Here is a 26,776-nt window from a genome sequence, read left to right as displayed (position 1 = left end):
CAAAGTTTGAATAGTCACTAATAACAAGTAAGTAGACGTGTCGTGCACGGGCTTTACCATGGTACCCGGGCTTGGTAGTTTGATTCTAGTATAGCCATGCATCGTTGTCAATCTATAACGACAGCTCATTGCCATCGATATGAAAGTGAAAAGGGGTCAGGAGATGTCATTTTGCACAATGCGACGAAGAAACTGAGCTAAGTTAGTCGTAATGCGCAAATGATGATGACGCTGCTGCATTTCTCTTCCAACAAGCTGACGTGATCTGGAATCAAGAGACTTGCAGAATGGCCAGCTTGCTAGGATATACGATAGAATAGTAGTCAAAGGGTCGGGGTTATGTGACGCTGGGCCAGTACACAAGTCGGCGAAGGTTGCTTACTTCGGCGACTCTGCGGACGACACCAAGGCGGCTAGCGCAGGGCCATGCCACGAATGCTTCCCTCTGGCTCTTTCGGCGTCTTCGTTTTACGTTGCACTCTCAATCACGACATTTCGCTTCATATACATAGCTTACAATCATAGGCTACGTTCCATATGCCCTCCCCGGCGCCCACACCACACGCCCGGCCAGCCCCACTCGCTTGTTTGGAGTGCCGTCGCTCCCATCTCAAGTGCGATGGCGGCAGACCCACCTGCGAGCGCTGCCAGACTCGCAACTATGCTTGCACCTACAAGCGTTCCGGACGTGGGCGGCGACGTGGTGTTACGCGCTTGACGCCGCCAGTCGATGAGCAGCAGCCCGTGATAGCCGAACAACCGCCCTACTCTTCATCCACAACACCACATCTTTTCCTCACTGCGAATGCGCCCACACTCAATGAGACGCCCCCACGTTTCCAACGGCCGTCTCTCGGTACTGGGAGTCCATCGGACCCGCTACTACTGCAAAGCGGGCCGCCCCCAGCTTGGTCCGATGATGAGCATCTGGTCGACCTCTACTATCTGAATTTCCACGCAGCCCATCCAGTCCTCCTGCCAAGACACCTGTACTGGGAGCAGGCCTACCCTCAATGCCTCAAGGCCGTCGTTCACTACATCGGCAGCTGTTTTTCCTCGTCAGCTCCGAGAACCGAGCTGCGTCAACGCGCCACGCGAGAACTTGGCGATGCGTGCCAGCCTACCCCCGAGGTTGTGCAAGCAAAACTACTCTACTCAGTAGCTCTCTTCGCCCAGAATGCCGCAGAGGAAGGCCAAAGTCTGCTCGATTCCGCTATCCAGAATGCTTTGACCCTTGGCATGCACAATCGCGACTTTGCTGCAATGTATGCTGCGGGATCAACAACCCTCGAAGAAAGCATGCGACGGACTTGGTACGAGCTCTACGTTGTTGATGGCTGCGTTGCCGCATTACAGCGCAAGTCAACTTTCGAGACCAACATGGCAAACGCAGACGTGCTTTTGCCGTGCGAAAACTTCATCTACGAGGGCGGAATGTGCTTCGTCCCGCCAACACTAGCCGAGTTTCACAACAACGTCTTTGCAGAAGAAGAAAAGACCTTTTCTTCATTTTGCTATCGCATCGAAGCAACGCGTCTTCTTGGGCGAGTTTTGACAATTGCTGGAACACATGGTGTTCACAGAGACCTCGTTCAAGCAGTCGATAATTCCCTGGCTGCTTTCATCCACCATCTCCCACGTACTAAGAGCGAGAACCAAATTGCCAACACTTTTGGTGAGTTGGACGAGCTCATGTTCCAGGCTCATACCATCATTCAGTGGGGAATCATTCTTTTGCACTATCCCAGAGGTGATCTCGTCACTCCCAACTCCCTCACACAAAATGTGCCTGGTGCCGATTGCACCAAGCTTCTATGCCCTTGCAATCGTCAACACGTACACTCAGTCAAAGCTGTGGAGGCGTCCAGAGCTATATCAATGCTAGCCGCCCTACAAGCTCCTGCCCACAAGCACAGCCCCCTTTTCGTGTATCCTCTTGCTCTGGCTACGGTAGTGCAGTTATCCATCAGTGCAGTACATGCGAGGACTGTGGGAAATTGCATAGAACAACATTCTGATCGAGTCAAATTACTGCTTGGTGTATGCAAGACATTGGGTCGACATTGGCCAGTTGCTGACAGCGTAATGTGCACACTGAAAAAGGTGGCAAGTGCAGTATTCCAAGCGCCATGTCATATGCCCTCGATTACTCCGCACCATGGACATTCACCAGAAAATAATGTAACTTCTCTTGCAAGCATACCGGTTGAAAGAGGTCAATTTGACGACATCGATTTACACAACCTGTATGATCTCATGGGCATAGACAATTGCTCTGTGAACACGTAGCGCTACTCCAGAATTACGAGATTTGATAATAATTTCTCTATTAACGCATGAAACTGATCGGCGAACCGAATCAGGATGAAAACATTGCTATAAAACTTGCATGCTGCTGGTTGCATGTTGCTCTTTTCCTGCATCCCTGGACAAAGAGAGACTACCATGCGTCGCATAGCATCTGGATCGGTAGAGATACCAAACGCTCACCACCAGGTGTTGGCCGAGGTAGCCTACCAGCTCGGATGTTCACCTGCAACGAAGGGTCCAATAGCTTTGGCGCAGCCAGCCCTGCATCACGCTTCCGTCTCAGCGTGAGAAAGTCCTCCTCTGCAACATCAATAGAGACATGCTTGTTTCTCTCCCGATGATCACCAACCGTCATCCAGGGAACGGCTTCGCACCGTGCAGGACATGCTGGGTAATCATGGCCAGTCCAGATCTTGAAGTCTTCCGGTAGACTAAGCAATTTCTTTGCCGACGTGTACAGGTCCTTTGCACTGCCCCCAGGAAAGTCGCACCGCGCTGTGCCAATGTCTGCATGGAAGATGGAGTCCCCACAAAAGACGTTTTCTGCTCATCGATCAGCATGAATGTTCTTACTCCAGATCCTCATTCGTCTACTTACTCGAGATTTGGTATCCCAGGTGATCAGGGGTGTGTCCTGGAAGATGCATGACGTTTACCGTCAGCTGCCCTACAGCAAACGACTCATCGTCTTCGAAAAGATGGTCAAACGCGTTTTCGTACTCGTCGGTCGGAATTCCGTATTTGGCAGCAAACAACTGTTGAACTTGATGGATACGCTTCCCAATACAAATCGGCGGCCTGATTCCTTGGATTTGCAAAAGTCGGCTTTGTAGATAAGAGGCAGCTGTGAGATGATCGGCATGTGCATGCGTCTCAAGAATCCTCTCGACTTGATACCCCTGGCGAAATATGATGGCGAGTAGATTGTCGGCAGTTGATGTGCTAACGGTTCTGGAGTTCGCGTCGTAGTCTAGGACAGCGTCGATGATGATGGCTTTGTTCGTAGATGGGTCGGCGACTATGTATTGCCATGTACCCGTTTTTTCTTCAAAGCAACTGTGGATAGCAGGCTCATGAGATGTTGCAGTCATGCTGTTGTGAATCACTTGTTCTCCAGATTTTGAGAATAGAAAGAATTGGTCTGTTGGAGTGGCTACGACGGACATGTTTCGAATCGTTGAAGTAATGGGCTTCGTCTTGCCGATTGAGCAATGTGCTGTGAAAGAAGATTTGGAAAGATTCCGCTGATGCAATAGGCGATGGTTGTGGATTATAGCTCGGTGCTTGGGTACGCAATGTGGTAATCGGTTCGAGAGCGGGGTAGAAAGTAGGGGTTTGTTGTAGAATCTCAAAGTTTTCATCACTTGAAATGGTTTCGGTAAGGAGATTGTGTGTAGTTAAGATGATTCTTCCCAAGGACATTTGGAAATGTCCTGTCTTATGAGCCTCTAGATGCCTCGACGGCTAACCTTGATGCAGGGTTCGGCGTTCCGCTCTTATGTGTAGACGCCGATCACCCGTGTTAGTCGCCGAAACAGGGTCTACATCCTTACGTACCCAGCTCGTGCCATGACGCATTAATCTGCTGATTCAAACTTGACACGAAATAATAATAACTCGAAGCTGCTGAAAAACATGAATTCCCTTCCAGGTTCTTCGCTTGAGTTTCCCTTTTCATTAGCGACTCCAAACCATCCAACATAACTTTCTCGTTGTAGCATCGATTTCTTGGCGCCAACAATACAAAATCTGAGAGTATACAGTGATTGATTGCAATGAACTGTTTACGAAAAGCCAGATGCTGGGAATCTTTCAGAAGACTTGCAGCTATTCGAAATCTTGTGACGGTTTCGCCCGCAGCCCCTGCAGCCAGGAACCACAAGATTGTCGTTGTTGGAAACGGCTCCGCTGGTGTTGCAGTCAGTCATCAGCTATTGCGAAAAGGCAAATTTGCAAAAGACGACATTGCAGTCATCGATCCCGCACAATGGCACCATTATCAGCCTGGTTGGACACTTGTTGGAGGAGGGTTGAAAGACAAGAAAGCTTTAAGGACACCAATGAATGACTTGGTGGACGGGAAACTGAAACTCTATAACAAGAGCGTTGCGTCATTCAGCCCAAACAACAATTTTTTGACACTAGAAAGTGGTGATATGATCCATTACGACCACCTTGTGGTTGCACCAGGCATCAAGATTGACTATGGCAGCGTCAACGGCTTGTCTGAAGCAATGAGCAACCCAAATAGTTCCGTCGCATCCATCTACAGCTACGACTACTGCGACAAAGTCTTCCAAAACATCCAACGATTAAAATCAGGCTCCGCTATCTTCACCCAACCAGCGGGTGTGATCAAATGCGCTGGTGCACCGCAAAAGATCATGTGGCTCGCACTAGACCACTGGAGACGATCTGGCCTGTACCAAAACGACCAAAAAAACTCCGCAATCAACGTCACTTTTGCTACCGGCCTGCCTAGCATGTTCGGCGTCCCAAAATACAACGCCAAACTCGATGCTTTGCGCGAAGAACGCGGCGTCGAAGGCTTATTCGAGCACGATCTCATCTCCATTTCCGGCAACACCGCAACATTCGCTCGTCCAAGCAGCCAAGCCAAAGTCCACCTTCCCTTCTCCTTCTTGCACGTCGCCCCGAAAAACGTCCCCCACGAATTTGTCAGAGCTAGTCCACTAAGCAACGAAACCGGATACGTAGACGTGGACCCGCACTCCCTCCGCCACAAAAAATACCCAAACATCTGGTCCATCGGCGACGCCGCAAACCTGCCCACCTCTAAGACCGTCGCAGCGATAACATCACAAGCCCTAGTTCTCACACAAAACATCTTACGCAGTCTCGAGGGTAAAGATGCAAGCGAGGAGTACGACGGGTACACATCGTGTCCGCTGCTGACGGGTGATAAGAAAGTTCTCTTAGCTGAATTCAAGTACGGTGGCGTGCCTAAGGAGACGTTTGAGGGTTGGTTTGGGGTCGATCAAGCGGTGCCGCGGCGCGCGTTTTACCATCTTAAGAAGGATTTCTTTCCGTGGGTGTACGATCGCTTTCATGTCAAGGGACGGTGGGGTGGGCCGAAGGGGTGGATATGGTAGGTCGAGATTTTCGAAGATGAAACGCGATATAGGGGCGTTTTGTTCCTTATAGTTATAAGTTTAGTCTGATGTACAATAGACATCGATATACATTTCATGCCTTTGACCGATATACGAAGGTCAACTTCGTATATTCTATTCCAAAAAGCAATAAGACAACTATGCTTGAAGTGATTACTCGCCTAGATCGTACGGTTAGACGAGGGTTTGATACAACCGTCACACTTATGATAGCCGGCGATGAATAAGGCTAGAGACTCATAGGCGACTCAGTGCGAGTATACTACTAGTAGAAAGGAATCAGATCCTAAATCAGAGCTCCACATACGAAAGAGTAGAATAGGTCTGCAGAAATATTAGGAAGGACTCTGATTAGCTGCTTACGATCCATCCTAAGCACTTCAAATATACCACGCTATCTTGCTCCAGAGACGTAGGTCACTACAGGCTATCTTGTCAATCGGCTATGTCGCAACTGCTACACGACCTGATGTTTCAAAAGGGCATTCAAAGTTGGCCGAATTTCTTACCAATCCTTTACAACAGTATATTCAGTCTATAGGTATCTACGAATTAAACAATCTGATCTAGAAGTGCCAAATTAATTGAATTAATTATTCCTAAATCTGACTCTACGACATTGTAGAGGAAGCTCTAGCTCGAACTCTAATTGGACTCCGATTGAGGAGGGGATGCCACAGTCCAAGGTATACAATTAGGTTGCCAATCATAGTTAGGCACTAGGTTGCCATGATCGTCCCAATGCTTATACAAATTGGCACATTCGTCTGGACCGAGAGCTTTGCCAAGAATACACTAAAATAAGTTAGACGTCGTTCTTGATAGAAATCAAATCTTTTGCTTACAGCATCGAGGTTGTTGCTTAAAATACAATCATTGTTTCGAGGATAATTGTTGGTTGCAATTTGAGTTTGAGGATTATTCATGGAGGCGCAGTTGCATAGCCCCATTGCGCTAGCAACAGTAGGACCACTTTATTATGTTATTGGGCCAAGGTAAATACGGTTTTATTGAATAAACAGCTTACAAAGAGGTAAAGATGAGCACTTCGTATACTCTCCTTTTGGGTGGTACGATAACTAATATTGATAAATAGAAAACCGTGGATATAACTTCCGAAGTAAATTGTAATTATACAATGCATTGATATATGAATTAATAACAGGCCACTTGATATGTTTAAATAAAAGAAAGGGTTATGTACATATACTAGGACTATAATATCAGCGACACAGTTCGAACTATAAAGTTCTAGCTACACGTAATAGAAAGACTAAAAAAGGCCGAGTTACTACCTATGATAATCTTGGGTGTATATATTACATAGAGTTTCTAATAATATGATTAGAAAATTCGAAATATAGTATTCTCGTCTTAAAAATACTTTGTGGATAGACACTAGAAGATGATACTTTCCGTCTTATATACATAATTGAATTTATTCCTGCTTACTATCTATCTTTATTCAGAGGCAATTATGTTATGTAACGGCTAGATCCGATCAGACTGCATAGAAAATTATAACCTGCCCAGCGTGCCAAAAAGGCTAGCACAAGAATATTAGAGCTGCTGATATTCTCGCGTGGGTAATACTCAATGAGATGACCGCCCGTTATCTGCACCTCACGGGCTTATACCACGACATGTTGCTTACTATATGATCTCTTCTTTATTAAACCTTCTTATTTATAAAGTACATAGATGTAGAATGATACAAATATCAAGTATTATTATGTTGATACAATGCTTATTATATACCCAAAAGAGCAAAGTGCCTCTCTTAGTTATAGTTAGTTTACAGATAAGTTCATTTGAAAAAACAAACTAATAAAAGTACAGGTTATAGATCTCGTAAATATAAAAGGAATCGTGATGTTACAGAAGTATGGTACCTCTACAGCTCTGCTTTACAATCTTATCTATCATCTTTATCTTCAACCACCTCCAAGCTATCATCTAGATCAAAATGTATACGCCACAGATTTGGTCTATTCTACTTTTTGTTACGATGGCGTTATCTACGGAACTTGCGCTATGGAATGGTGCTCTATCGAACGCTACCCTTGCGTCTGTGGCGGATACTTTCGGGGTGTCAGAGAGCGATGTCATTGCTCTACTCACGGCGACGAATTTGAGCACTATCAATATAGAGCCTTGGATGCATCTAATCAAGGGCATTGGTTATAACACTAGTGAATGGACAGACGGCATCAAGCTGGAGTTTCTTCAAAAACATAGAAAGCGGACTCGAAGCCTATATTCAGCAAATACCTACCGGCATGGCTAAGCGTGAAATTGGGGCGCACGATGCAAAGGCGCGGGCGCAAATCTATTCATTTATCGTATCCGATATGGCGACGCGCGATGCTCATCGCTGTAGATTGATACAATGTAACAGAAAGACTCAGAGACAATGCACGTGGTGCGCGTTCTGGTGTGGTGGGAAGTGGGCAGGGTCAACATTGATATGTTCAGGAGCGGCGCTCGCCGCATCAGCAGCTACTGGAAGGGGGGCTAACGCTGGCGGCAGGTTTTGCGCTTAGTGGATGTTTAACATTCGCGACGTTTACATATGGGGAATGTATCCAAAAGTGCATGGTATAAAGAGCAGAGCTATCAAGAGTAACTAGCCCGTAGCACGTTCAACACTATGCTCTTCTTTGTCGGAGGCGAACACGCTGAGCTTGACTTTGTACAGTAGTATTGTCAGATTTGATAGGTCTTCGATTACGTAGTGAAAAAGATTTACTGATTGTTACTATCATTACATAGAGTTTAGATGTAGATTTCTGTTACTAGGTTCTTGCCCTATGATATATTGTGACACGATACGTGATCGAGCTCAAAAAGATCAAGAGGCGACCCGCAATCGAGCTGGTAGAACAAAGCCTAAATTAAATCGCTGCCAAAGGGCTGATTGGGGAAGGTAGCTATCTCTATACAAAAAGAAATCACAGTATATACCCACAGTCTAATCACGTGACATTGCAATACAGTAAATGAACTAAAAACTGTATTTATGCGCGAATTCAATGGTGGCGCTTGTCAAGGATACGTGCTCATCTTATCGATAACACCCCATACTCAACTCGCCGTCCCCGCATTGCGCCACCGGTAATACACGAGCACAACATCAACAAAACCGCCTTCGCTCTTATTTCCAGAAATCAATAAACCAAACCATGGCAGACGAAAAAACCTGGCCGCCCGCCAACGGTCTCACCACCAAAGTTATCCCGCGCGAAAAAGCAATCGTCGAGCTCTCCTACTCAACCCCCGTGCATGCGCCCGCCCATCTCGTCTTCGACACCCTCCTCCGCACCGGAAACTGGTCTGCTTGGAACACGTGGGTACCGCGTGCAGACATTTCTCATCCTCCTTCTACTAGCTCGGGGGCTACCAACAGCACAAAAGAAGATGATGAGTCCCACCTACGCGTCGGCACCGAAATGGACTTCAACGTAATCATGGACGCCTCGAAGCCCGATTCCATCACGCATACCTACCTCAAAGTCTCGGATATCTCGACGCCTGATGCGCCATCGTCGTATCTTTCAGCCGAAGAGCTGGCGGATCCGAGTTTCACGGCTGATCTGAGCAAGGTGTATCGGGTTGCGTGGACGAGTAATGGGGGAAGGATGGGGTTGATGCCCCAGATTGAGCGGTTTCACGAGGTCATTGTTACGGGGGATGACACGTGTGAGGTGAGGAATTGGGAGTTGATGGGGGGCATGGTGGCGAGGCTTGTGAAGCTGTTTATGATGGAGACGTTGCAGGAGAAGGTGAGGCTTTGGTGTGGGGATTTGAAGAAGTATTGTGAGAAGGTTAGTGCAGAGGGTAAGGGGGCCGCTGAGGCTGGGAACTGAAATTGTTTGTGTAATAATCAGCGTACTATAGTGTGGAAACAAGAAGTTAGGGACTATTAGATTGTTCTTCATCACATGCAGCCTCGTCTCGAGTCTTACGTGTCGGCAACTGGGATAATGAATGCCGATCCCCAGCGGGTCTCGCCGTTATTCTCTCCGATCCAAGATAAACCCTGCACGCCGGTGACATCACCGTCCCATCGCTGTTGCTGACAAGGAAACAACACATGTGCATGAGGAATTTAATGCATTATGATGCAGAAGGATGGCGGCTACAACATCCTTAAAACAGTTGCATGACATTGTTTGCCCCAGTAGAAAACAAAAGCAGACGTCGTCGTCAAACACCTCAATGCTACGTACGAAGCTTTCGCCAACCCCAAGCTTCGCGTCTCTTGTCCTTGCCGCCCGGATTACCCAATCCGGTAATTGCGCATCTCCCTTTAAACCATAGTTGCAAAATTTCAGAAGAAAAAAGCAGAGCTAAGGGGTGTAACCCAGTCACACGATCGGGCGCAGGCGCAGGGCCATGCGTGTGGGCATCGTAGCATCGCAGTGATCCAGTCAGCATGCGCGATGCTGCGGTTGGGGCCCCATGGGAGTGGAGAGTGTTCCCCGCCGTTTGAATAAAAAGTGGGTTTGCGATGCGGATGGACTTGACTAGCACGGCTGCTTGTTTTCCTTCGGCCATGGTACCGATGAGATGAGGTATGTTGGATCCGTGCAGGATATAATATATAGTTGCATGATATCCTTTTTTTTTTGCTCTTGCGCGGACTCGATTCATACTGGGGCCATATACTCCCCCCCCCCCCCTCGGCTTAGTCATGGATAAGATTCACAGGCTCAATGTTGTGCATCGCTATGAGAAGCGAAGCTTGCTCATAGCGTAAGTTACATTTCCCTCAGGATTTCTATATGGTTGCTTACCCGTGTTCCAAGGATCAATTGTATCGCTGGTCTTTCGATCCTGTTTTTTGGGTACGACCAGGGTATGATGGGCGGTGTCAACACGGCATACGACTACTATACGCTCATGGGATTTGGTCACAAAGGTCCTGATGGCGGCCCCGTCGTCGACGACACTCTCCTTCAAGGAGGCATCGTATCTGTGTATTATTTAGGGACACTGGTTGGGTGTCTAGTCGGTGGTTCGATTGGCGATAGGTTCGGACGTATCAAGACCATATTCGTTGGAGCTGCTATTGGAACAGTTGGCGCTGCATTGCAGTGCTCCGCTATGAATCATATTTGGATGATTTGCGCGCGTCTGGTCAACGGCTGGGGAACTGGTATCCTGAACTCTATCATTCCTGTCTGGGCAACCGAGACAGCAGAGCATACGTCCCGAGGTCAATTCATCGCCATCGAGTTCACGCTGAATATCCTCGGTGTGGTCATTGCCTACTGGCTAGAATATGGGTGCTCATTCTATGGCGACGGGACCTCCTCGTTCATCTGGCGCTTTCCCATCGCCTTCCAGATCCCTATGCTCATCATCCTCATGGCTGGCGTCTTATTCTTCCCCGAATCCCCGCGATGGCTAGTCAAGGTCGGACGAGAAGCCGAAGGGCGTTACGTTTTGGCTCGTCTTCGAGGCGACACGGGAGAAGACAAGGTCAGGGCCGAAGCGGAATTCCAAGACATTGTTTCGTCGTGCGAACTCGAGCGCTCCAACTTCCGCAAGCAAAGCTACTTTCACATGCTTTTCGGTATTGGCTCTGGAAAACTACATACTGGCCGCCGCGTTCAGCTTGTTGTCTGGTTCCAGATTATGCAGGAGTGGATCGGTATCGCAGGTGTCACAGTATACGCGCCAACAATCTTTGGAATCGCGGGTATGAGTCCAGAAAAGCGCCAGTGGATCGCTGGTCTCAACAACATCTTCTACATGTTCGCAACGCTCATCTGCGTCTTTACCCTTGATCGGATCGGGCGTCGCTGGACTTGCTACTGGGGCTCGGTAGGACAGGGAATCGCAATGGCGCTGGCAGGCGGATTCTCGTATCTCGGTCAAGAAGCGACAAAGAACGGCGAGTTGGGAAAGGCATCTTCGTATGGAAATGCTGCAGTGTCCATGGTCTTTCTCTTCACAGCCATATTCGGCGCCACATGGCTAACGGTTCCTTGGCTTTACCCTGCAGAGATCTTTCCATTGGAGGTTCGAGCCAAAGGTAACGCGTGGGGTGTTGTTGGTTGGTCGATTGGCAATGGCTGGCTGACTCTGCTCTGCCCGGTCATGTTCAATGCGTTAGGCGAGAAGACACTTTACATCTTCGCTGCATGCAACGCCATCACGATTCCCATGATTTGGGCACTGTACCCGGAAACGAATCAACGTACACTGGAAGAAATTGATCTTCTCTTTGCATCGGATAGCATCTGGAATTGGGAGGCGGAGAAGAACTTTGCGGCTCTGAAGGATCAACTGACGCATGCGACGGCGCGGGCCTCAAAGGACGATATGGAGCAGCTCTCGCATCGGGGGTCGAGCGAAGTTCGGCGGTCGAGTGTGCGTGGAGATATGAAGCTTTGAGTAGTTGGTAGGAAAAGGCTGTTTGGTTATCCGAGCAAAGAATTCGGCCGTGTGTGTATTAGTGTGGAGATGGCTTACGTACTATCCATATCAAACGACCACCCAAGCAGCAAGATGAATCTGAAGATTTATGCATCTCGCCATGTTACGTTGTCTGATTTCAATTTTGCTAAATGATTTGTTAATACCGTTCAGGGGCTGACGAGAGTATCCCTTGGAAGTGAGTGTGGCAGGGTATTGTGCTCATACGTCAGTTGTCCCACTGCTTCTGCCTGGCCTGAATTCGCTACCGCAACTCCTACCCCACGCCCTCCATGTTGGTTCAGTTGAACACGTCTTCTCACATTCTTCTAGTTTCCGACTTGTCTAGCTGATACGTCCCAATCTCATCAATCGTCATATCTAATCATCTTCCAGACTCAATAACCTCGACACTACAACCATGAGAAAGCTCTTTATAGTGCTGGTTGCCATTATCTTTCACTATGATAAGAAAGTTAAGCAATTAAACTGTATGCCGTGCCTGTCCGACGCAAAGGACTGCATGCAGGTAGGTCTTTGCCAGGTCTTGGGTCACGCTGCAGCATTGGTCTTTTGATGGATTATATGCTAATGGACTCGTTTGCGATAGGTATGTGACGCGGGACGTGATGTGTGTTGGCCCCAATGCCAGATCCGCACATGCATGTACAACCCGGACTGTTTGCACAAAGACTGCGAACACGCGATGCCCGAGTGTCGAAAGAAAATAGATGTATAGGACGTGGACAAGCACAATGATGAGGACAAGGAAAACGATTGTTACTCTCAAAATCCAAGCTATTACAAGTGTTGTCACCAAATGTAGTAAACAAGAAGGGCCAATATGGGGAGAATGGGGAAAGGGAAGTGGTCGTTTGATCATCAGAGTGCTACATGGATGGCAGATGCATGGGAGGGCTGGCATTCAATCATGGGCATTGTTTCCATAACATGCATACTTGATAGGAGGATTGACGCTTAAAGCTATACAAAACACAGTCTTCGTTTTTGATTCTACGTTCCATGTCTTTGTTTGGGTAATTGGGTGCCTGTTCTGTATACAACAGCCCAACATTGTAGCTGCCTTGACACGACCCCTGGCGTTGTGAGTGAATGAGTGAAAGGTGCTCTAGTGGCGGTTAAGCCATAACGACGTCAGAGTGCGACTTTCACTCCTACCTAATCTGATTTCTTGGCACCCCAGTCGCCCTGGCCTAGATTTTGCAGTCTGCAGTCTGCAATGTATATATATCCCCTCACCCGCTGCTCCAATCTCTCTCCACCACTTTCGACAGTCACGAATACGCGTTCAAGTCACTCAACTCATTTATCAAACTCCACTAGATTACTCAAAATTTCAACTCTCATCCCATCCAAACGACAAGATGAAGCTCTCTGCCATTTTCCTGATCGGTCTTGCTTCTCTTGCCGCGGCTAGGGATAATGACTCCTTGCCTCGAGGCTGCGATGATTGCAAGCGGTACTTCGAAGCATGCATGAGGGTGAGTAACAAACATGAAAAGCTTCTCTTTCTCATTGGACTTGCTGACGTGTTGTGCAGAGCTGTATGTTTGGTGGAGCCTCCTGTCCTACCACTTGCGCTATCGATACTTGCCGCGTCAGCAAGGTCTGCAAGGAGCGCTGCGAGTACAAGAACTGCTAAGGTAAGTGATAGTCACAATGATTTGGCTTTGATTGGAGACTAACAATAAAATCGTATAGTTTTCGACTAATCGCCTCTCGACATTCGGACTCAACAGTCTAGCAAACATCGACGGAACTTATACCATGGACAAGTTTATATAGATGATTGGCTGAATGAAGGTTGGAGATTGTCGGCTTACCGAGTCTACTGATGAATGTTTATGGAACATTGTTCACGACTGGTGAAGGGGGAGTAGTACATGGTGGATTCTTCTGGATCGGACATATAATCGATGTCATAAAATTACGCTTCTCTTCCTATGATTCTGTCATTGCTTCATTTAGTGATTTTGACTTGCAACAACAAATATCAATGCCCTATTTTCCGCAATATGTAGTTACGTCAAAAGATGCGTTTGCAACAAGGTTTTCTCACCGCATATGCTCACGAACCTTTCCAAAGTCGTCATTTACCCCGCCTTGCTCAAGCTTCTAGACTCCCAAATTCTCTGTCGCACTCGCTTAATTCTTAACTCAGTCATGAGGAACGGATCTCTCACCCTACAAAAAAGTGTGACCTGCAAAGACTACTTTGAAGAGTGCATCTCCGTACCAATTCCTGTCATAAGATCTTCCAAACAAGTAGAATTATCCGTACTTCAAGTCTCAATACAAATCTAGCCTACTGCTACCAGAATATGTTGTGAAATCTAACGAATTGCTAGAGTCGCGGACATCCCCGAACCTACACTGTGCGAACATGTCTTTACCCTCTCCACCGCTATCACATGCTCTCAACGCTCACATGACTTTCTCTTTCACTGCAAATCCAGGCCCCGATCCCGCCCCCACATTGCAACTGTTGCCTGAAATTCCAGAGCCACCTTCACTCCGTCAGTCACCCCCTCCCACACATGCCCCCGCCCACGAAGCAAGTGAAAGAACTCTCCCTCCACTCCTACCTCTCCCCATACTATATAAACCGCTCTCACCACCCCTCCAACATCTCCTCAACCCAAACTCTACCAATTCGTTCAACTCTATCAAACACTCAAGATCTACACAACCTCAACCTTCTTAACTACTTCAACTTCCAACTTCCAACTTCATCAAAAATGAAGCTCAACACCATCTTCTTCGCCGCTATGGCTTCTTTCGTTCTCACGGGCCCTCTCGCAGTCCCGAACGACGTCCCCGCCCTCATCTCTGAGCCCAAGCCAGCCGACGTCACTGGCAACACCGAGTCCACCGGTGGTGAGGCCATCAACACCACTCCTGCCCGCGACTGCCGCCAGTGCGACGATTTCTACCGCAAGTGCATGGGTGTAAGTTTGCTTCCCTTTCCCACTTCTTCAAAAGGATGAGGGTATGCTAATGAGATATGACAGTCTACTTGGTGCTGGTACGATCCCATGGCCTGCTCTAAGACTTGCAACCTCGACACTTGTCGCAAGTTCAACAAGGCCTGCACTCCCTGCGGCTACACTGATAGGTGCTAGACGCCAACTGCATGTCCTCTCCGGTCTAGATGAGTGATTCAGGATGGGAGATTGGCGGATTATCATGATGGTAGGTTCTGATAGGGTATCATTGAGGAGGAAGTGATACGGAAATGTGGATTCATGATGCACCTCAAGGAGGCTGCGGGTTACATAAGAGATATGTGGACTTGAGGAGTCTATTTGCTGGACTTTGGGAAGGCGGGTAGCTTAGGTCTACGAATATATCTTCTCTTCCTTATGAGCTGATTGACTTTGGGTTTTGTGATGCGGATCGACTGTGAGTTTACCAATGACCAGTTGGTTGGAAGACTTCAGAAAGGAGATATGGTAATAGGATCGAGGTTTTATTAGACTCTTACTGGCTACAACGAAGAATGTTGTGGCGTTGAGCCTTGCCAGTTAGGGGATAGCGCTTTGGCTACTTCACCACCATCAATTCTGCTACACTGTATCGACTTTACCGTTCATTTTGAATTGTGCACTGAGTCGCAACAAAAAACCACAGCTCTTAATTCCTAAGCAAAGTCTTTACAACATTGTTTCGGCGTAATAGACATTGCTACAATATGGAAACTAGCATCTTCAGGACCATGAAGCCCGTCATTGCGTAGAGTCCCACATGTCTAACTTCAAAATAGTAAGTTTGGGGGATATTGATGTGCGCTAAGATCATGACGAAATTCAGATAAGGGGAAGGTCGATACGACAATACTTTGCATCAGGGCTTATGTCGCAACACATCTGTAAAACATGGATATGTTCTACTAGGAGGGTGCGTTGTGCGGAAAGTTAACGTGGAACATGTCATTCCCGAATCAGTGGATCATGTCGTACACATTGTATGGGCAAGATATGTAAGCAGAGAGGAAGTTTACATTCTGATAGTGGTATGATGCGATATTAGAACAGTCACCTTAACCAATGACATACAGTGTACTCTACCAAACCATAGCCCTGGATAAATTTTATAGCAGGGATACCATTCTTTCAATACCTGTTTGCGTAGTGATCGCCCGCAGGGTTACATCTGGTATTGCTAGGTCCCGCGGTTTGGCTGTTCCCCACTGCAAGTCCACTCTTCTCCGACCCTGGATATTGTTAGGATATGAGCTTCTTAATGCGCATCCGGGGATAACCGTACTTGAGGCAAAACTTCTCATATATGGAAATAAGCTCTTTTGTCTCTGCATTTTGACAGAAGGTCGAGCATGGATCCCCATCTTGCGTACAGCGGTTGAGGAAGTCTGAGCAGACCTGTTCAACAGGTGCAGGAGATGCATCTGTAGCAGGTGCGGAAGCCACCTCCATAGCAGATGCAAGAGCTGCAGAGAGCGCGAATATGGAGATGATGAAACGCATGGTTGAAGTCCGGTACGCTGTGAATGAAGTGGAAGACTTGTGATGGCCGGAATAGTAAAATGGGGAGAATAGTCGATTCTAAATGCACAGCGGAGATACAGGAAACGCGTTCATCATACCACATCGTATGAGCTTACTTTAGGCAAATATAATCTATTATTAGCACACAAAGAGCCAAGGCGGCGCCGAGAGTCTAAACACGAGAACTTTGGTACGTTATTACTGGGTAATCTTACTTGCCCCGCACAGGCGACATGTTTACGGGCAGATGGTAAGATTACGAGTTGTCATCAGTAACACAAAGTCTTCATAGTCAACTCAAACGATCCTTTACACTTTTGCTTGTCCGTATTGAGACCATCACCAAGAAATAGCATAGTGGGAACAATGTGGTAGTGAGGAGATAAATTCGTTCGTTGGGTTCTGATGATACCTCAATCCCTAGCTGTTTAGTTGCTGGCCACGTTACTTGCTTTGTCAGAATATTACTCCCAAAATTCCATAAAGACTTCCCGTGAACAGGTTCCCGTCATATAAGTCTTACTGCCGCTGCAGTAATTCATGCAGGTATTGGAATTTTCGTAACATGGATCCATAACTTGGCATTGAGCAGACGCCAGGGCTACGAAGAGAGCGATGGTGGGAACAACAAAACGCACCTTGATTCAACGCAGAGCTATAAAGAAGGTAGAACAAAGTTTGCAGATAGAGCGGTGCGAAGGAAGGTTGGACAAGGTATGCAGGTACAAGAGTATACAAGCAGAACTATAGGGTGGGTCTTCAATACCTAATTATACCTAGAGAAAAAAACAAGGTCCATCAAAGTAAGCTTACATTAGAGCTTACTTTTGAAATAAGCAGCAAGTCTTGTGCACATTGATGCCCGTATCGGCACTAGAAACATGCCGAAACTTAAAATCCAAGAAATGCAAGAATCCGATTAGCGGATAATAATTTCCGACGCGGCACGGGCCAGAAGTAGACTATGATGAATCGATCTGCCGAACCTTGAGGATGACCATACTTGCCGCTAGGGCTTCTCAAAGATGGGGACATGAGATGGCAAAGAGGGTGACTGTCTTACACGGGTGATACATATGTCTAATCAGTGCTGTAGTAAGATGTTTGTTTGTTGTCGATATATGCCTATGATCCATCACTATCAATATACATAATTGGTAATGTAATTGTATTGCGCATAGCTGGAATATCATATTAGATCACTAGTCTATTCTATGTCTAGGGTAACACTCTGGCTATAAGATAGTCCCACGACCTCCAATGCTCATCTTTGACTGTTAGATCAGACTATCGTTATATGAACACACCTTTGCGAGAGAAAAATGGCACAACAAAAACCAAAAGCAACTTGATATCAGATCTCAGGAGCATAGTGATCAATGACAGGGTCAAGATTTTGGATATTTGCATCGTTTTCACGATTATCTGATCAGGCTCAACCATTGAGATGAATGATGCGTTTATCTGACCGAAATTCCATATTGCTATGCTGCCGGAGTCTCAAATGCAGAAATTCGGTTTTTCCAAGGTCATCTGCGGCTAAAAATGTCATGTTGTTCAGATGTATTTGAAACCATTTTCACTTCTAAAAATTATGATTAGGAAAACATTCAAGATCTACGAGTAAAGAGTAGCTTTTGTAATTTTGACATCTGCCAGATTTCTCGTAAAATAGTTGGGTGCCCTGATCCAAACAGGTCTGGGTGCAGGCACGTCCAGCAACAGTACATCCGGTTAGGCTGCTACATTGAGCAGATGCGAGGGCAGCGTAAAGCGCGATGATGGAAATGATCAAACGCCTGGTTGGAGAGGAAGGTGTAAGCAAGAGAGGATGCGTAGTCGATCTAGACGAGGGAATAGGAAGCGGATGAGTATTAGGTTTAAATATATAATCATCGTGTATATACTGTGGTGATAGGTCAAAATCATGTATGCGGGCCACTAGCAATGGGGTGACATAGGCTGGATAGAAAGTAAGCACTATACTCTATGTACGGTAGCTTCTATTAGCATTGCTAAGATCAGCTTAGTATCTCTCTATAACAAATCAAAAGCAAAGTGATCTACAGAAGAGCCAAGTTATTATTTCCAGCGTCTCCATATAGAAAAACTTGGCTAGCAACCACAGGGGTAGATGCGACATTGTCTTCGGGCTTACTTGAGAAAAAGAGCAATCTCGCAGTGACACACATCTCGCCGGTAGTACGACAAACACACATTTAAGGATGTTGTCAATGTACGTGCTAAACAGCTTTGAAATGCGATATGGGAAGTGCTCAAATAATTATGTTGGGTCAAAAATGTGGCTAATAGGATATGTACAAAGTTTTTACACAGTACGTAGAGAGCGCAAGGGTGGTAATACCGACACCTACTTGATCACTGAAACAAGTGACGTCCACGTTGAAGGGGACTAGTGCATGGTGACACGTGACAGACCCGCCTGGACTGCCACATGGCAAGCGCGTGCCGAAGCAGCCGAGGCCCCAAGGATGCGCGCGACAACGATGCCATGTCCACACCGTTACCGGCTCCGCATGTCATCGCATCATGCTCGCCGCCCATCCGCCGTCCACCGCTCAATATTGTCTACATTCTCTGCTGCTTTGGCCCGGGTAATTTAGTTGTGCATGCGGTGCTCAGATACGCCCGTACAAGCTCCTGTTCCCGATCAATGCCACGCTCCCCACGTGTGGGGGCGCGCCATTCACCCTAGCAATGTCAGACTCGGTTGGTATGTGCAAGCATCTGTCCCGCTTCAAGTTTTAGATACAGACGCATTAACATAGAGGAACACAGATAGAGTCTTTAGCCATGCGCTCAACACCGTCAACAAGATTCGCACCGGATCGCAGAAGCCGCCGTCGGCGATACGACTGCGGCTGTATGGACTGTACAAGCAGGCCATGGGTACGTTGCGATCGAAAGTGTGGTAGCGACGACGATGACGACTAACACGTTGCAGAGGGGGATGTCGACGGCATAATGGACTGTCCGCGAGGGAACGACGACCAGAGCCAGCGAGCGCGAGAGAAGTGGTATGTTGGGCACACGACATATGGCATTCTTCTTGGCCGATATCAGCGCATAACTAACAACTCCCAGGGATGCATGGAAACAGCAAAACGGACTCTCGCGCACAGAGGCAAAGCGCCGCTACATCACCACCCTCATTGATACCATGCACAAATATGCCTCACCCTCCCCAGACTCGAGGGAACTCGTCGCCGAGCTGGAATTTGTCTGGGACCAAGTCAAGTCCAACGTGCCCTCCTCATCATCATCCTCGCCCTTGCGACACTCCGACCACATTCAGTCTGGCTATTCGCAGCATGAGTTGGGCGAGAGTCGGCGCGCAGCCATGGACATGAGTGCGCCCCTCAGGCGGAACGACGAAACACCAACAAGAGAAGCAGTGCGAGACATGCCGCTGCGAGTCACGTCGCCGATTTCACAATCCGAGGAAAATCTCGAAGAAGAAGAGGCGGAAATCGACCGTGGTGAAGTCTTTGTCGACGCCCCAGATTCGCAATACAATCCGACTTCCTACCCAGACGAGAACGACGAAGCCAAGGACAACCTAGAAGATGCCGGCGTCCAAACCGACCTCCAGAACCTCATGCGCGCAGAACCTATCCCCATTCAGACGCCGACTCCCACCCCAAAATCCAGAGGCATGGCTGTCCTCGGGAAACCCATACAAATGCCCATCCCGGGCTTCGGCAGCACCCCCGGCCCGAACAACGCAGCCAAGGAATCCGCCGCGGACCAAAAATGGCGCAAGCGTGTCGAGCAATCCCTCATGAAGATGACGGCTGAGGTAGCCGCGTTACGGGAGCAACTGGAAGCACGTCGCTTATTTGCACATTCGGCGCATTACCGGCTATTCAGAGGCATATGGCGATGGGTCTGGGCGTGCTTCAAGCACGTGGTTGTTGATGCGGTTGTTTTGGGCATAGTGCTATTATGGATGCGGAGAAAGAAAGATAAGAGGCTAGAAAGTACGATTCGTGAGGTATTGGGAGATGCGCTGGCCAAGCTGGGGAGAGGTGGGGCGAGAGTACCGTTTTTGGGGGGAGGTAAGAAAGCAGCGTGACATCGATGGACGGCGACGAATGTTGTATGAGTACATATGAAGGAGGGAGATATACTAGGTACACGTATCTTGCTCGTCTCGATTTCGCGTCGAGATAGTCTCGTGGGTAGTTAGTTTACAGAGTAACCCTACATAAGGGATTCCATACATCGCCTTACAATACTACTAGTAACGATACATCGCCTAGTCTTTCACAAACCATATTTCCCACCCGCCAGCATACCACTCCCCATCACCAACTAAACTCCCCAATCCCCCCATTCCAACACGACCACAACTTCACCCCTCCACCCTCCTCTCCCTCTCCTTCCATAAACTTCAACGACCGAATACTCTCCCACCCGCCCTTCCCCTTCCCCTCCCACTTAATCTCCCTGACCATCTTCCCTGTATACAAATTACTAACCCGAATCGCCGTCCCAGTCGCAAGATCCTGAGCCGCAGCCAGTAAGCCCAATCGCGGATGTACCGCAATATCCAAATCGAGCTCCTCGCTATTCGCATGTTCGAAGTTGAGAAGCGGGGTCGACACCGCCTTACGATTTCCATGAGTGTATTTCCTGCGTTTAGGAAAGTTCTGGTAATGATAGTTACTGGATTTTGGTAACTGGCGGGGGGATCGCAAGTCATAGAGACATAGCGAATCTTCGAGGCCGGAGCATACGAGGCGGGAAGCGTCGTCTGCACGTTTGAGCTTGGAGATGGGGTATGGGTGCGATAGGATGTGGCTGGATCCTCCGGAGCGGGTGTCGTAGAGGCGGATGGAGCCGTCACGGGAGCCGAGGGCGAGGGTGGTGTAGGAGAGCCAGTCTAGTGCTAGGATATCGGAAGAGAGGGGTTTGAGGGCGAGGGTTGAGTCCCAGGAGCCGAATTGGGAGCGGGTGAAGAGGAGGAGGGAGGAGGACGCCGCGACGGCGAGGTGCTCGGTTTGGGATGCTGCGATTGTGGGGGTAATGTTAGGAGGTGTGGTGAAGGATGTGGGTCGCGCGCTGGCGGCCCATATGGCAGTACAATCTCTAGGTGTAAACTTCTGGCCCACGTACTATAAGTACCGAATAGTTAGAAGTTGTTCATTGCGTAATGATCAGTTTGTTTAGATGAACAGCAGGCGCGTTTGCATGCCTGATACACTTACTGGCTGGTCGCGCTCTGGATCACTGAGCCACACTTCAGGAGGCCGGTCAGAGCCATATGTGGTTACAGCCAGGGCTCCAGTAGCCGGAAGGTAGGTTAAGGATGATGCCGTCGATGTAGTACGTGTCACTTCATCCCATGGGTGGAAAGCATATGGATTGGCAAGTGGTGGGTCATAGTAGTCGCTAGGGTCTATTCCCATGGCCGGTGGATCATCTTTTGTACGTATGCGCTGCATGTTGACACTATTGGATCCTTGGACTGCGTATATTGTGCGAGAGATTGGGTCTCTGTCGAAAACTCGTATTGATGCATGGCAGGGTCGTCTACTAATGACCTGTTTGGGCCGAGTGTTGATTCCAAAAGCACAAACATCTGTCCAGAGACTGTTGAAATAATATGACCGCCGCTTAGAGCCAAGCTCTCTCTCGATGTTCGTCTGGATGATGCTGTTTGGGTTCCGCCTCACAACTCTTTCTTTTCGAATCTTATTCGAGCGAGCAGTGGCGGCTTTTCGTATCTTCTCTTTTCGTTCCTCTTTTCTTATATTTTCAGCCGAATACCTGAGGTCTAGGCCACGTGCTGCATTCTGGCTCTGGATCTTGAAATATTTCTTCTTTTCTAGGTCCCAGTAAAAGCCTGGGATCGGCTGGCCGTTCATCCTGGGTTTCTGGGAAAGAGGCGAGAACGGGGTCCTGGGCGACGGTGGAGTTCTCAGGTATACGCTTAAGCCCCCGAAAAAGTCTGAGATGTTAGCATGTAGTACATCTGCAGAAGTCGGAACGCGTACGGGGTGTAAACGTGATGATTGGCTGGAAAAGTGGCAATGGCAGTTTATTCACACGCGAGTCAGTATCCGGCAGTGCACTATCGATAAGGACCTCCGAGGCATGACGCCACTGCTCCATCGGATTCACATCACTTTGAAATGGGCCTCTACATGCCGCCACCTTCCTTCATTCTCCTGCACTCCTATACCATTTGGAATCCCCTTAGCTGCGCATGTTTCGCCTCTCTTCTACGCTGCGACCTACACGGAAAACCCTTTCGTCGACCAAGTCCACTCTGAGAAATTTGTCAAATACGCCCGCACGACTAAACCAGGTCATGGCGCATTTGGATATTCAGCAGACGGAGAATGGCTCTTCCAGCGAGCTCCATACGTTGCATTCAATCCCGAAGTCCAATGTATTCACTTCCAATCTTCCTGCGGATGCCGAATTTCCTACCCCCAAGGCTTCTCACGATGCGCCCCGCGAGAAGTTGGGTCCGCGCATGGTCAAAGGGGCCTTGTATACATATGTGCGCCCTGATCCCCAAGGAGAGGCAGAGTTATTAGCAGTCAGCCAACGTGCGCTTCATGACATTGGTCTGAAGGAAGAGGAGGCCAAGACGGACGATTTCAAAGACGTTGTGGCAGGTAAAAAGATCTTGACTTGGGACGAGAAGGATCCAGAAGCAGGAATATACCCGTGGGCCCAGTGCTATGGAGGCTACCAGTTTGGGCAGTGGGCTGGCCAGCTTGGTGACGGACGTGCTATATCACTGTTCGAAACTACTAATCCTACGATTGGCACACGCTACGAGATACAACTCAAAGGTGCTGGTCGGACACCATACTCGCGTTTCGCCGACGGGCGAGCTGTTCTTCGCTCTTCTATTCGAGAGTTTGTGGTCTCCGAGTATTTGAATGCTATTGGAATCCCAAGTACAAGGGCATTGTCCTTGACACTAAACAAAGGAAGCAAGATTATGCGTGAACGAATCGAGCCTGGTGCGATTGTTGCGCGATTTGCACAAAGTTGGATTCGCTTTGGAACCTTCGACCTGCAACGTATCCGCGGAGATCGCAAGACACTGCGAACGTTAGCAGACTATACCGCTGAGCACGTCTATGGCGGGTGGGATAGGCTGCCATCCAAGTTGCCTGCAGGCGATGCCAAAGACGTCCACGCGCAGACGCACGATGGAGTTGCAAAAGACATAGTTGAAGGTGAGGGCGAAACAGCAGAGAACCGCTACGTCCGTCTGTACCGCGCCATCCTCCGCCGTAACGCAGAAACTGTAGCCAAATGGCAGGCATACGGCTTCATGAACGGCGTCCTCAACACAGATAACACATCCATCCTCGGCCTCTCCATCGACTTTGGCCCCTTTGCCTTCCTCGACACATTCGACCCGACATACACACCCAACCACGACGACCACATGCTGCGCTACAGCTACCGCAACCAACCCACCATCATCTGGTGGAACCTGGTTCGCCTCGGTGAAGCCCTCGGAGAACTCTTCGGCGCAGGAAACTACGTCGACGACGAGACCTTTGTCGAAAAAGGCGTAACAGAAGAGCAAGCACCGGGTGTCGTCAAATGCGCCGAATCAGCAATCGACCGCGCAGGCGAAGAATATAAGGCTGTCTTCCTAGCAGAATACCGCCGTCTAATGACGCTGCGTCTCGGTCTCAAGACACAAAAGGAATCAGACTTTGATGTCCTCATGTCTGAACTGCTGGATTGTCTTGAAGCCTATGAGTTGGATTTCCATCATGCGTTTAGGAGACTAGGCGATATTCGACTTGCGGATGTGGACACGGAAGATAAGAGGATAGATACTGCGGGTCGGTTTTTCCGTAGCGACGCCGCGCCTAGACGCGAGAGCGAGGGTAGAGAGCGGATTGCGAAGTGGCTTGGTAAGTGGACGGAGCGTGTCAGGGAAGATTGGGGCGAGGGGAAGGATGAGGAGAGGAAGGTGGCGATGGATGCTGTTAATCCAAAGGTATGATCATTTTCCCTTTCTTTTCATTTCTCTAAGCTGGAATCGTCAAGCTAACGGATTACTGCAGTTTGTACCTCGCTCTTGGATCCTGGATGAACTCATTGAGCGGGTCGAGAAGAAGCACGAACGCGATATCTTGCCGCAGGTCATGAAGCTGGTCCTGAATCCCTTCCAGGAAGAATGGAAGTGGAATTCAGATGAAGAAGAGAGATATTGCGGAGAGGTGCCAAAGTACAGGGGAATGATGCAATGTAGTTGTAGTTCCTAGGCTCGAGACTTACTCGGCTCAAAGAGAGCCCCGATACTTCAATATCTATGGCAGAAGAAGAAAACAGTTTGAATTGAAAAAATGTCTAATCCACACCCCCAACCAAATACTCGCCCACCTCTAGATTCACTGTTCGCCCCAACGCCCTCGCATATTCCCACCCAAAATTCACTCTCCACCTCGCCCCGGGTTCCAACGCATCATTCGTGCCTGCACCCCCTGCACGAACAAGCAAGCGCATACTAGTCAGCGTAGCAATCTGCGTGTACAGATCCGCCACTTGGGGTACACTTCCATCGAGCAGTGCGCGGAAGATGGCTAGCAAGCGGTCTAGCGTGAATGGGCTGGGGGTCAAGAGGTGTCGACTGATCTTGCGGTGCTTGGAACCGGTGCGTTTGCCAATTACGCTGAAAGAAGCGGCGGTAGGGGCGCGGCGCTTGTTTTTGCGCTTGTCTGTGTGTTTCATAAAATAAGTTACATCTGTGCGGGGTGGGTTGTAGGAAGCGAGGTATGCGGCGATGAGGATATGGGTTGTGAAGTAAGGGAGGGTGTGAGCAGTCATGGTTGCGAGTTTCCTTTTGCTGGGTGTGGCTGGGGTTACGGCGTCGTTGGTGACAGGGTCGGTGGTACTGGGGCCGGCAACGATGCGGTCGAGGACTGAATCTTCGAGTTGGAAGAGGTGGCGGCGGTTTACCATTAAGCGGGAAAAGTCGCGCGTGCCGAATTGGCCTGATAGTATGGGCTCGACAAAGGGCCGCCATAGGCGCATGGCGCAGCTTTTGAAGCTGACCAAGTCTCGGCCAGTGTGTTTGGCGAGCGAGTCGTATATGGCTTGTAGGAAGCGGCCCCAGAGCCATGCATCGTCCTCAACAGCAAGATCTGGAGTATAGTCGGGACACTGCTCGAGAGATGGTGGGTTGACGAAAATTTTTGGCGGGCTTGCACCTAGAATGGCGATAAGGTCGGTCCGTGAGTAGGTTGGGAAATGGAGGAACAAGGTCGAGGAAGAGTGGAGGACGGAAGGCGTAAGTGGTAGGGTTGTTGAGAGGATGATGGAGAGATTAGGTATCTTTGAGGATTCTTAGTAGAACATCTTTCAGATTGATATAGCCAGGGACATACCGATTCTCCTAATCGTCCCAGCGCAGCGATCAATGTTCCTCCCCCTTCGCGCAACTTGTCCATGGCATCCAGCACCAGGACAAACTTCCCTCTTCCCTCCAATAGTTTTCCTGTGTTCACACATAGCGCACTTAGGTTCTCTGTTCGCGCATATGCTCTCCTATCCGTCTTCTCGTCGTGAAACTCGTCGAGAGCATCGAGAGTAGATGCGACGATGCGCTCAACAAGATGGCGCGTGGTGATGCATTCGCGGACGTTGATGATGGCATGGCATAAGCGCGACAGGTGAAAAAAGGAGCGTAGGATGGATGATTTGCCCGTTGCTGTCAGGCCGTGAACGTTGAGCAAGGGCGGAGATGGGAGATAGGTCTGTTATTGTTTATCAACACAATGAATGTATCCTGAAGGCTAAAAGTGCATCCTACACTATAGAGAGCGGCGAGATACTGTATTTGGTGGTGGCGACATTGGAACTCAGCATCCAGCTGCGCAATGATTTCGTCGGGCAACATTGTCGCGATGAGTGGTTGTTGAAGCCAAAGTGCCAGGGTCAGACTGGATGCTGCTGTCGCGCTACATCGACGCTAAACGCGACTGCACGTGCACCGCGGATGGGATAGTTACGACGCCAAGCCTCTTCCATCTTCCTTCTTTGTATTTATCCATACCATATACATGATTTTCCTCACCGGGTCATGTATGCAGTCATTGGACATGACGGCATGTGGCTTACCTATCCATGAGCAGCACTGCCGACTACCTTCAGCCGCGGGGGTGCAACCTCAACCTGATTTCCTTCCTTGAATCTGGCCCTCATCTTCTACCTTCGTAGCATATCTATCAGCACATCTCTAAGCATACCTATTAGTATTTCGTGGGTTTTTAGATTCGTATGGATACAACTGCCAGCCTCATCGCAATTGCGACACTCTGCGAGAAACTCATCAAGTACATCAACGCCACCCAGGCGGCTAAGGACGACAGGCAA

The 26,776-nt window shown here is 48.7% G+C and overlaps 12 protein-coding genes across 12 annotated transcripts; 8 read left to right on the top strand and 4 right to left on the bottom strand.

Annotated features, from left to right (window-relative positions):
* The first annotated feature begins 493 nt into the window (after nucleotides 1-493).
* COCSADRAFT_246908 (uncharacterized protein) lies at nucleotides 494-2,595 on the top strand. The gene has a single exon (XM_007706024.1). It carries the CDS (start codon nucleotides 538-540, stop codon nucleotides 2,287-2,289), a length of 1,752 nt encoding a protein of 583 aa, XP_007704214.1. The 5' UTR covers nucleotides 494-537; the 3' UTR covers nucleotides 2,290-2,595.
* On the bottom strand, nucleotides 2,596-3,770 carry COCSADRAFT_246909 (uncharacterized protein). Its single transcript, XM_007706023.1, has one exon. It carries the CDS (start codon nucleotides 3,669-3,671, stop codon nucleotides 2,901-2,903), a length of 771 nt encoding a protein of 256 aa, XP_007704213.1. The 5' UTR covers nucleotides 3,672-3,770; the 3' UTR covers nucleotides 2,596-2,900.
* A 219-nt stretch (nucleotides 3,771-3,989) lies between these two features.
* COCSADRAFT_346259 (uncharacterized protein) lies at nucleotides 3,990-5,531 on the top strand. Its single transcript, XM_007706022.1, has one exon. It carries the CDS (start codon nucleotides 4,086-4,088, stop codon nucleotides 5,421-5,423), a length of 1,338 nt encoding a protein of 445 aa, XP_007704212.1. The 5' UTR covers nucleotides 3,990-4,085; the 3' UTR covers nucleotides 5,424-5,531.
* Nucleotides 5,532-7,410: 1,879 nt separating this feature from the next.
* On the top strand, nucleotides 7,411-7,731 carry COCSADRAFT_29998 (uncharacterized protein; the record flags this gene model as incomplete). The annotated part of the gene is made up of 1 exon (XM_007705836.1): nucleotides 7,411-7,731. The coding sequence occupies one exon, from the start codon at nucleotides 7,411-7,413 to the stop codon at nucleotides 7,729-7,731; it is 321 nt and encodes a 106-aa protein (XP_007704026.1).
* Nucleotides 7,732-8,480: 749 nt separating this feature from the next.
* On the top strand, nucleotides 8,481-9,385 carry COCSADRAFT_40399 (uncharacterized protein). The gene has a single exon (XM_007705881.1). The coding sequence runs from the start codon at nucleotides 8,627-8,629 to the stop codon at nucleotides 9,308-9,310; it is 684 nt and encodes a 227-aa protein (XP_007704071.1). The 5' UTR covers nucleotides 8,481-8,626; the 3' UTR covers nucleotides 9,311-9,385.
* An 867-nt stretch (nucleotides 9,386-10,252) lies between these two features.
* COCSADRAFT_40398 (uncharacterized protein) lies at nucleotides 10,253-11,988 on the top strand. The gene has a single exon (XM_007705880.1). The coding sequence runs from the start codon at nucleotides 10,305-10,307 to the stop codon at nucleotides 11,844-11,846; it is 1,542 nt and encodes a 513-aa protein (XP_007704070.1). The 5' UTR covers nucleotides 10,253-10,304; the 3' UTR covers nucleotides 11,847-11,988.
* Nucleotides 11,989-14,626: 2,638 nt separating this feature from the next.
* On the top strand, nucleotides 14,627-15,010 carry COCSADRAFT_164107 (uncharacterized protein; the record flags this gene model as incomplete). Its single annotated transcript, XM_007706021.1, has 2 exons — nucleotides 14,627-14,836; nucleotides 14,900-15,010. 2 exons carry the CDS (start codon nucleotides 14,627-14,629, stop codon nucleotides 15,008-15,010), a joined length of 321 nt encoding a protein of 106 aa, XP_007704211.1.
* A 1,039-nt stretch (nucleotides 15,011-16,049) lies between these two features.
* On the bottom strand, nucleotides 16,050-16,372 carry COCSADRAFT_164106 (uncharacterized protein; the record flags this gene model as incomplete). Its single annotated transcript, XM_007706020.1, has 2 exons — nucleotides 16,050-16,101; nucleotides 16,155-16,372. 2 exons carry the CDS (start codon nucleotides 16,370-16,372, stop codon nucleotides 16,050-16,052), a joined length of 270 nt encoding a protein of 89 aa, XP_007704210.1.
* Nucleotides 16,373-18,938: 2,566 nt separating this feature from the next.
* Nucleotides 18,939-20,744, top strand: COCSADRAFT_126059 (uncharacterized protein). Its single transcript, XM_007706019.1, has 4 exons — nucleotides 18,939-19,127; nucleotides 19,193-19,303; nucleotides 19,359-19,431; nucleotides 19,499-20,744. The coding sequence occupies exons 1-4, from the start codon at nucleotides 19,112-19,114 to the stop codon at nucleotides 20,487-20,489; spliced, it is 1,191 nt and encodes a 396-aa protein (XP_007704209.1). The 5' UTR covers nucleotides 18,939-19,111; the 3' UTR covers nucleotides 20,490-20,744.
* Nucleotides 20,722-22,335, bottom strand: COCSADRAFT_193424 (uncharacterized protein; the record flags this gene model as incomplete). Its single annotated transcript, XM_007706018.1, has 2 exons — nucleotides 21,625-22,335; nucleotides 20,722-21,531 (listed from the first exon to the last, which is right to left on the bottom strand). Exons 1-2 carry the CDS (start codon nucleotides 22,282-22,284, stop codon nucleotides 20,722-20,724), a joined length of 1,470 nt encoding a protein of 489 aa, XP_007704208.1. The 5' UTR covers nucleotides 22,285-22,335.
* Nucleotides 22,336-22,730: 395 nt separating this feature from the next.
* On the top strand, nucleotides 22,731-24,666 carry COCSADRAFT_100444 (uncharacterized protein; the record flags this gene model as incomplete). The annotated part of the gene is made up of 2 exons (XM_007706017.1): nucleotides 22,731-24,398; nucleotides 24,466-24,666. The coding sequence occupies 2 exons, from the start codon at nucleotides 22,731-22,733 to the stop codon at nucleotides 24,664-24,666; spliced, it is 1,869 nt and encodes a 622-aa protein (XP_007704207.1).
* Nucleotides 24,667-24,751: 85 nt separating this feature from the next.
* On the bottom strand, nucleotides 24,752-26,300 carry COCSADRAFT_29991 (uncharacterized protein; the record flags this gene model as incomplete). The annotated part of the gene is made up of 3 exons (XM_007705835.1): nucleotides 24,752-25,735; nucleotides 25,789-26,157; nucleotides 26,214-26,300. The coding sequence occupies 3 exons, from the start codon at nucleotides 26,298-26,300 to the stop codon at nucleotides 24,752-24,754; spliced, it is 1,440 nt and encodes a 479-aa protein (XP_007704025.1).
* Nucleotides 26,301-26,776: the final 476 nt, after the last annotated feature.

Source organism: Bipolaris sorokiniana, assembly GCF_000338995.1.
Source record: "Bipolaris sorokiniana ND90Pr unplaced genomic scaffold COCSAscaffold_15, whole genome shotgun sequence".
NCBI classification, from domain to species: domain Eukaryota; kingdom Fungi; phylum Ascomycota; class Dothideomycetes; order Pleosporales; family Pleosporaceae; genus Bipolaris; species Bipolaris sorokiniana.
This window is presented reverse-complemented; position numbering and strand designations above follow the sequence as displayed.

Excerpts from the sequence above, each read along its gene's own strand:
- COCSADRAFT_40398 (XM_007705880.1), top strand. The coding sequence starts at position 10,305 with ATGATGGGCGGTGTCAACACGGCATACGACTACTATACGCTCATGGGA.
- COCSADRAFT_246909 (XM_007706023.1), bottom strand. The coding sequence starts at position 3,671 with ATGAAAACTTTGAGATTCTACAACAAACCCCTACTTTCTACCCCGCTC.
- COCSADRAFT_346259 (XM_007706022.1), top strand. The coding sequence starts at position 4,086 with ATGAACTGTTTACGAAAAGCCAGATGCTGGGAATCTTTCAGAAGACTT.
- COCSADRAFT_246908 (XM_007706024.1), top strand. The coding sequence starts at position 538 with ATGCCCTCCCCGGCGCCCACACCACACGCCCGGCCAGCCCCACTCGCT.
- COCSADRAFT_40399 (XM_007705881.1), top strand. The coding sequence starts at position 8,627 with ATGGCAGACGAAAAAACCTGGCCGCCCGCCAACGGTCTCACCACCAAA.
- COCSADRAFT_126059 (XM_007706019.1), top strand. Across the intron at positions 19,304-19,358 it reads ACTGTACAAGCAGGCCATGG|AGGGGGATGTCGACGGCATA; the intron begins GTACGTTGCGAT and ends AACACGTTGCAG. Across the intron at positions 19,432-19,498 it reads CAGCGAGCGCGAGAGAAGTG|GGATGCATGGAAACAGCAAA; the intron begins GTATGTTGGGCA and ends AACAACTCCCAG.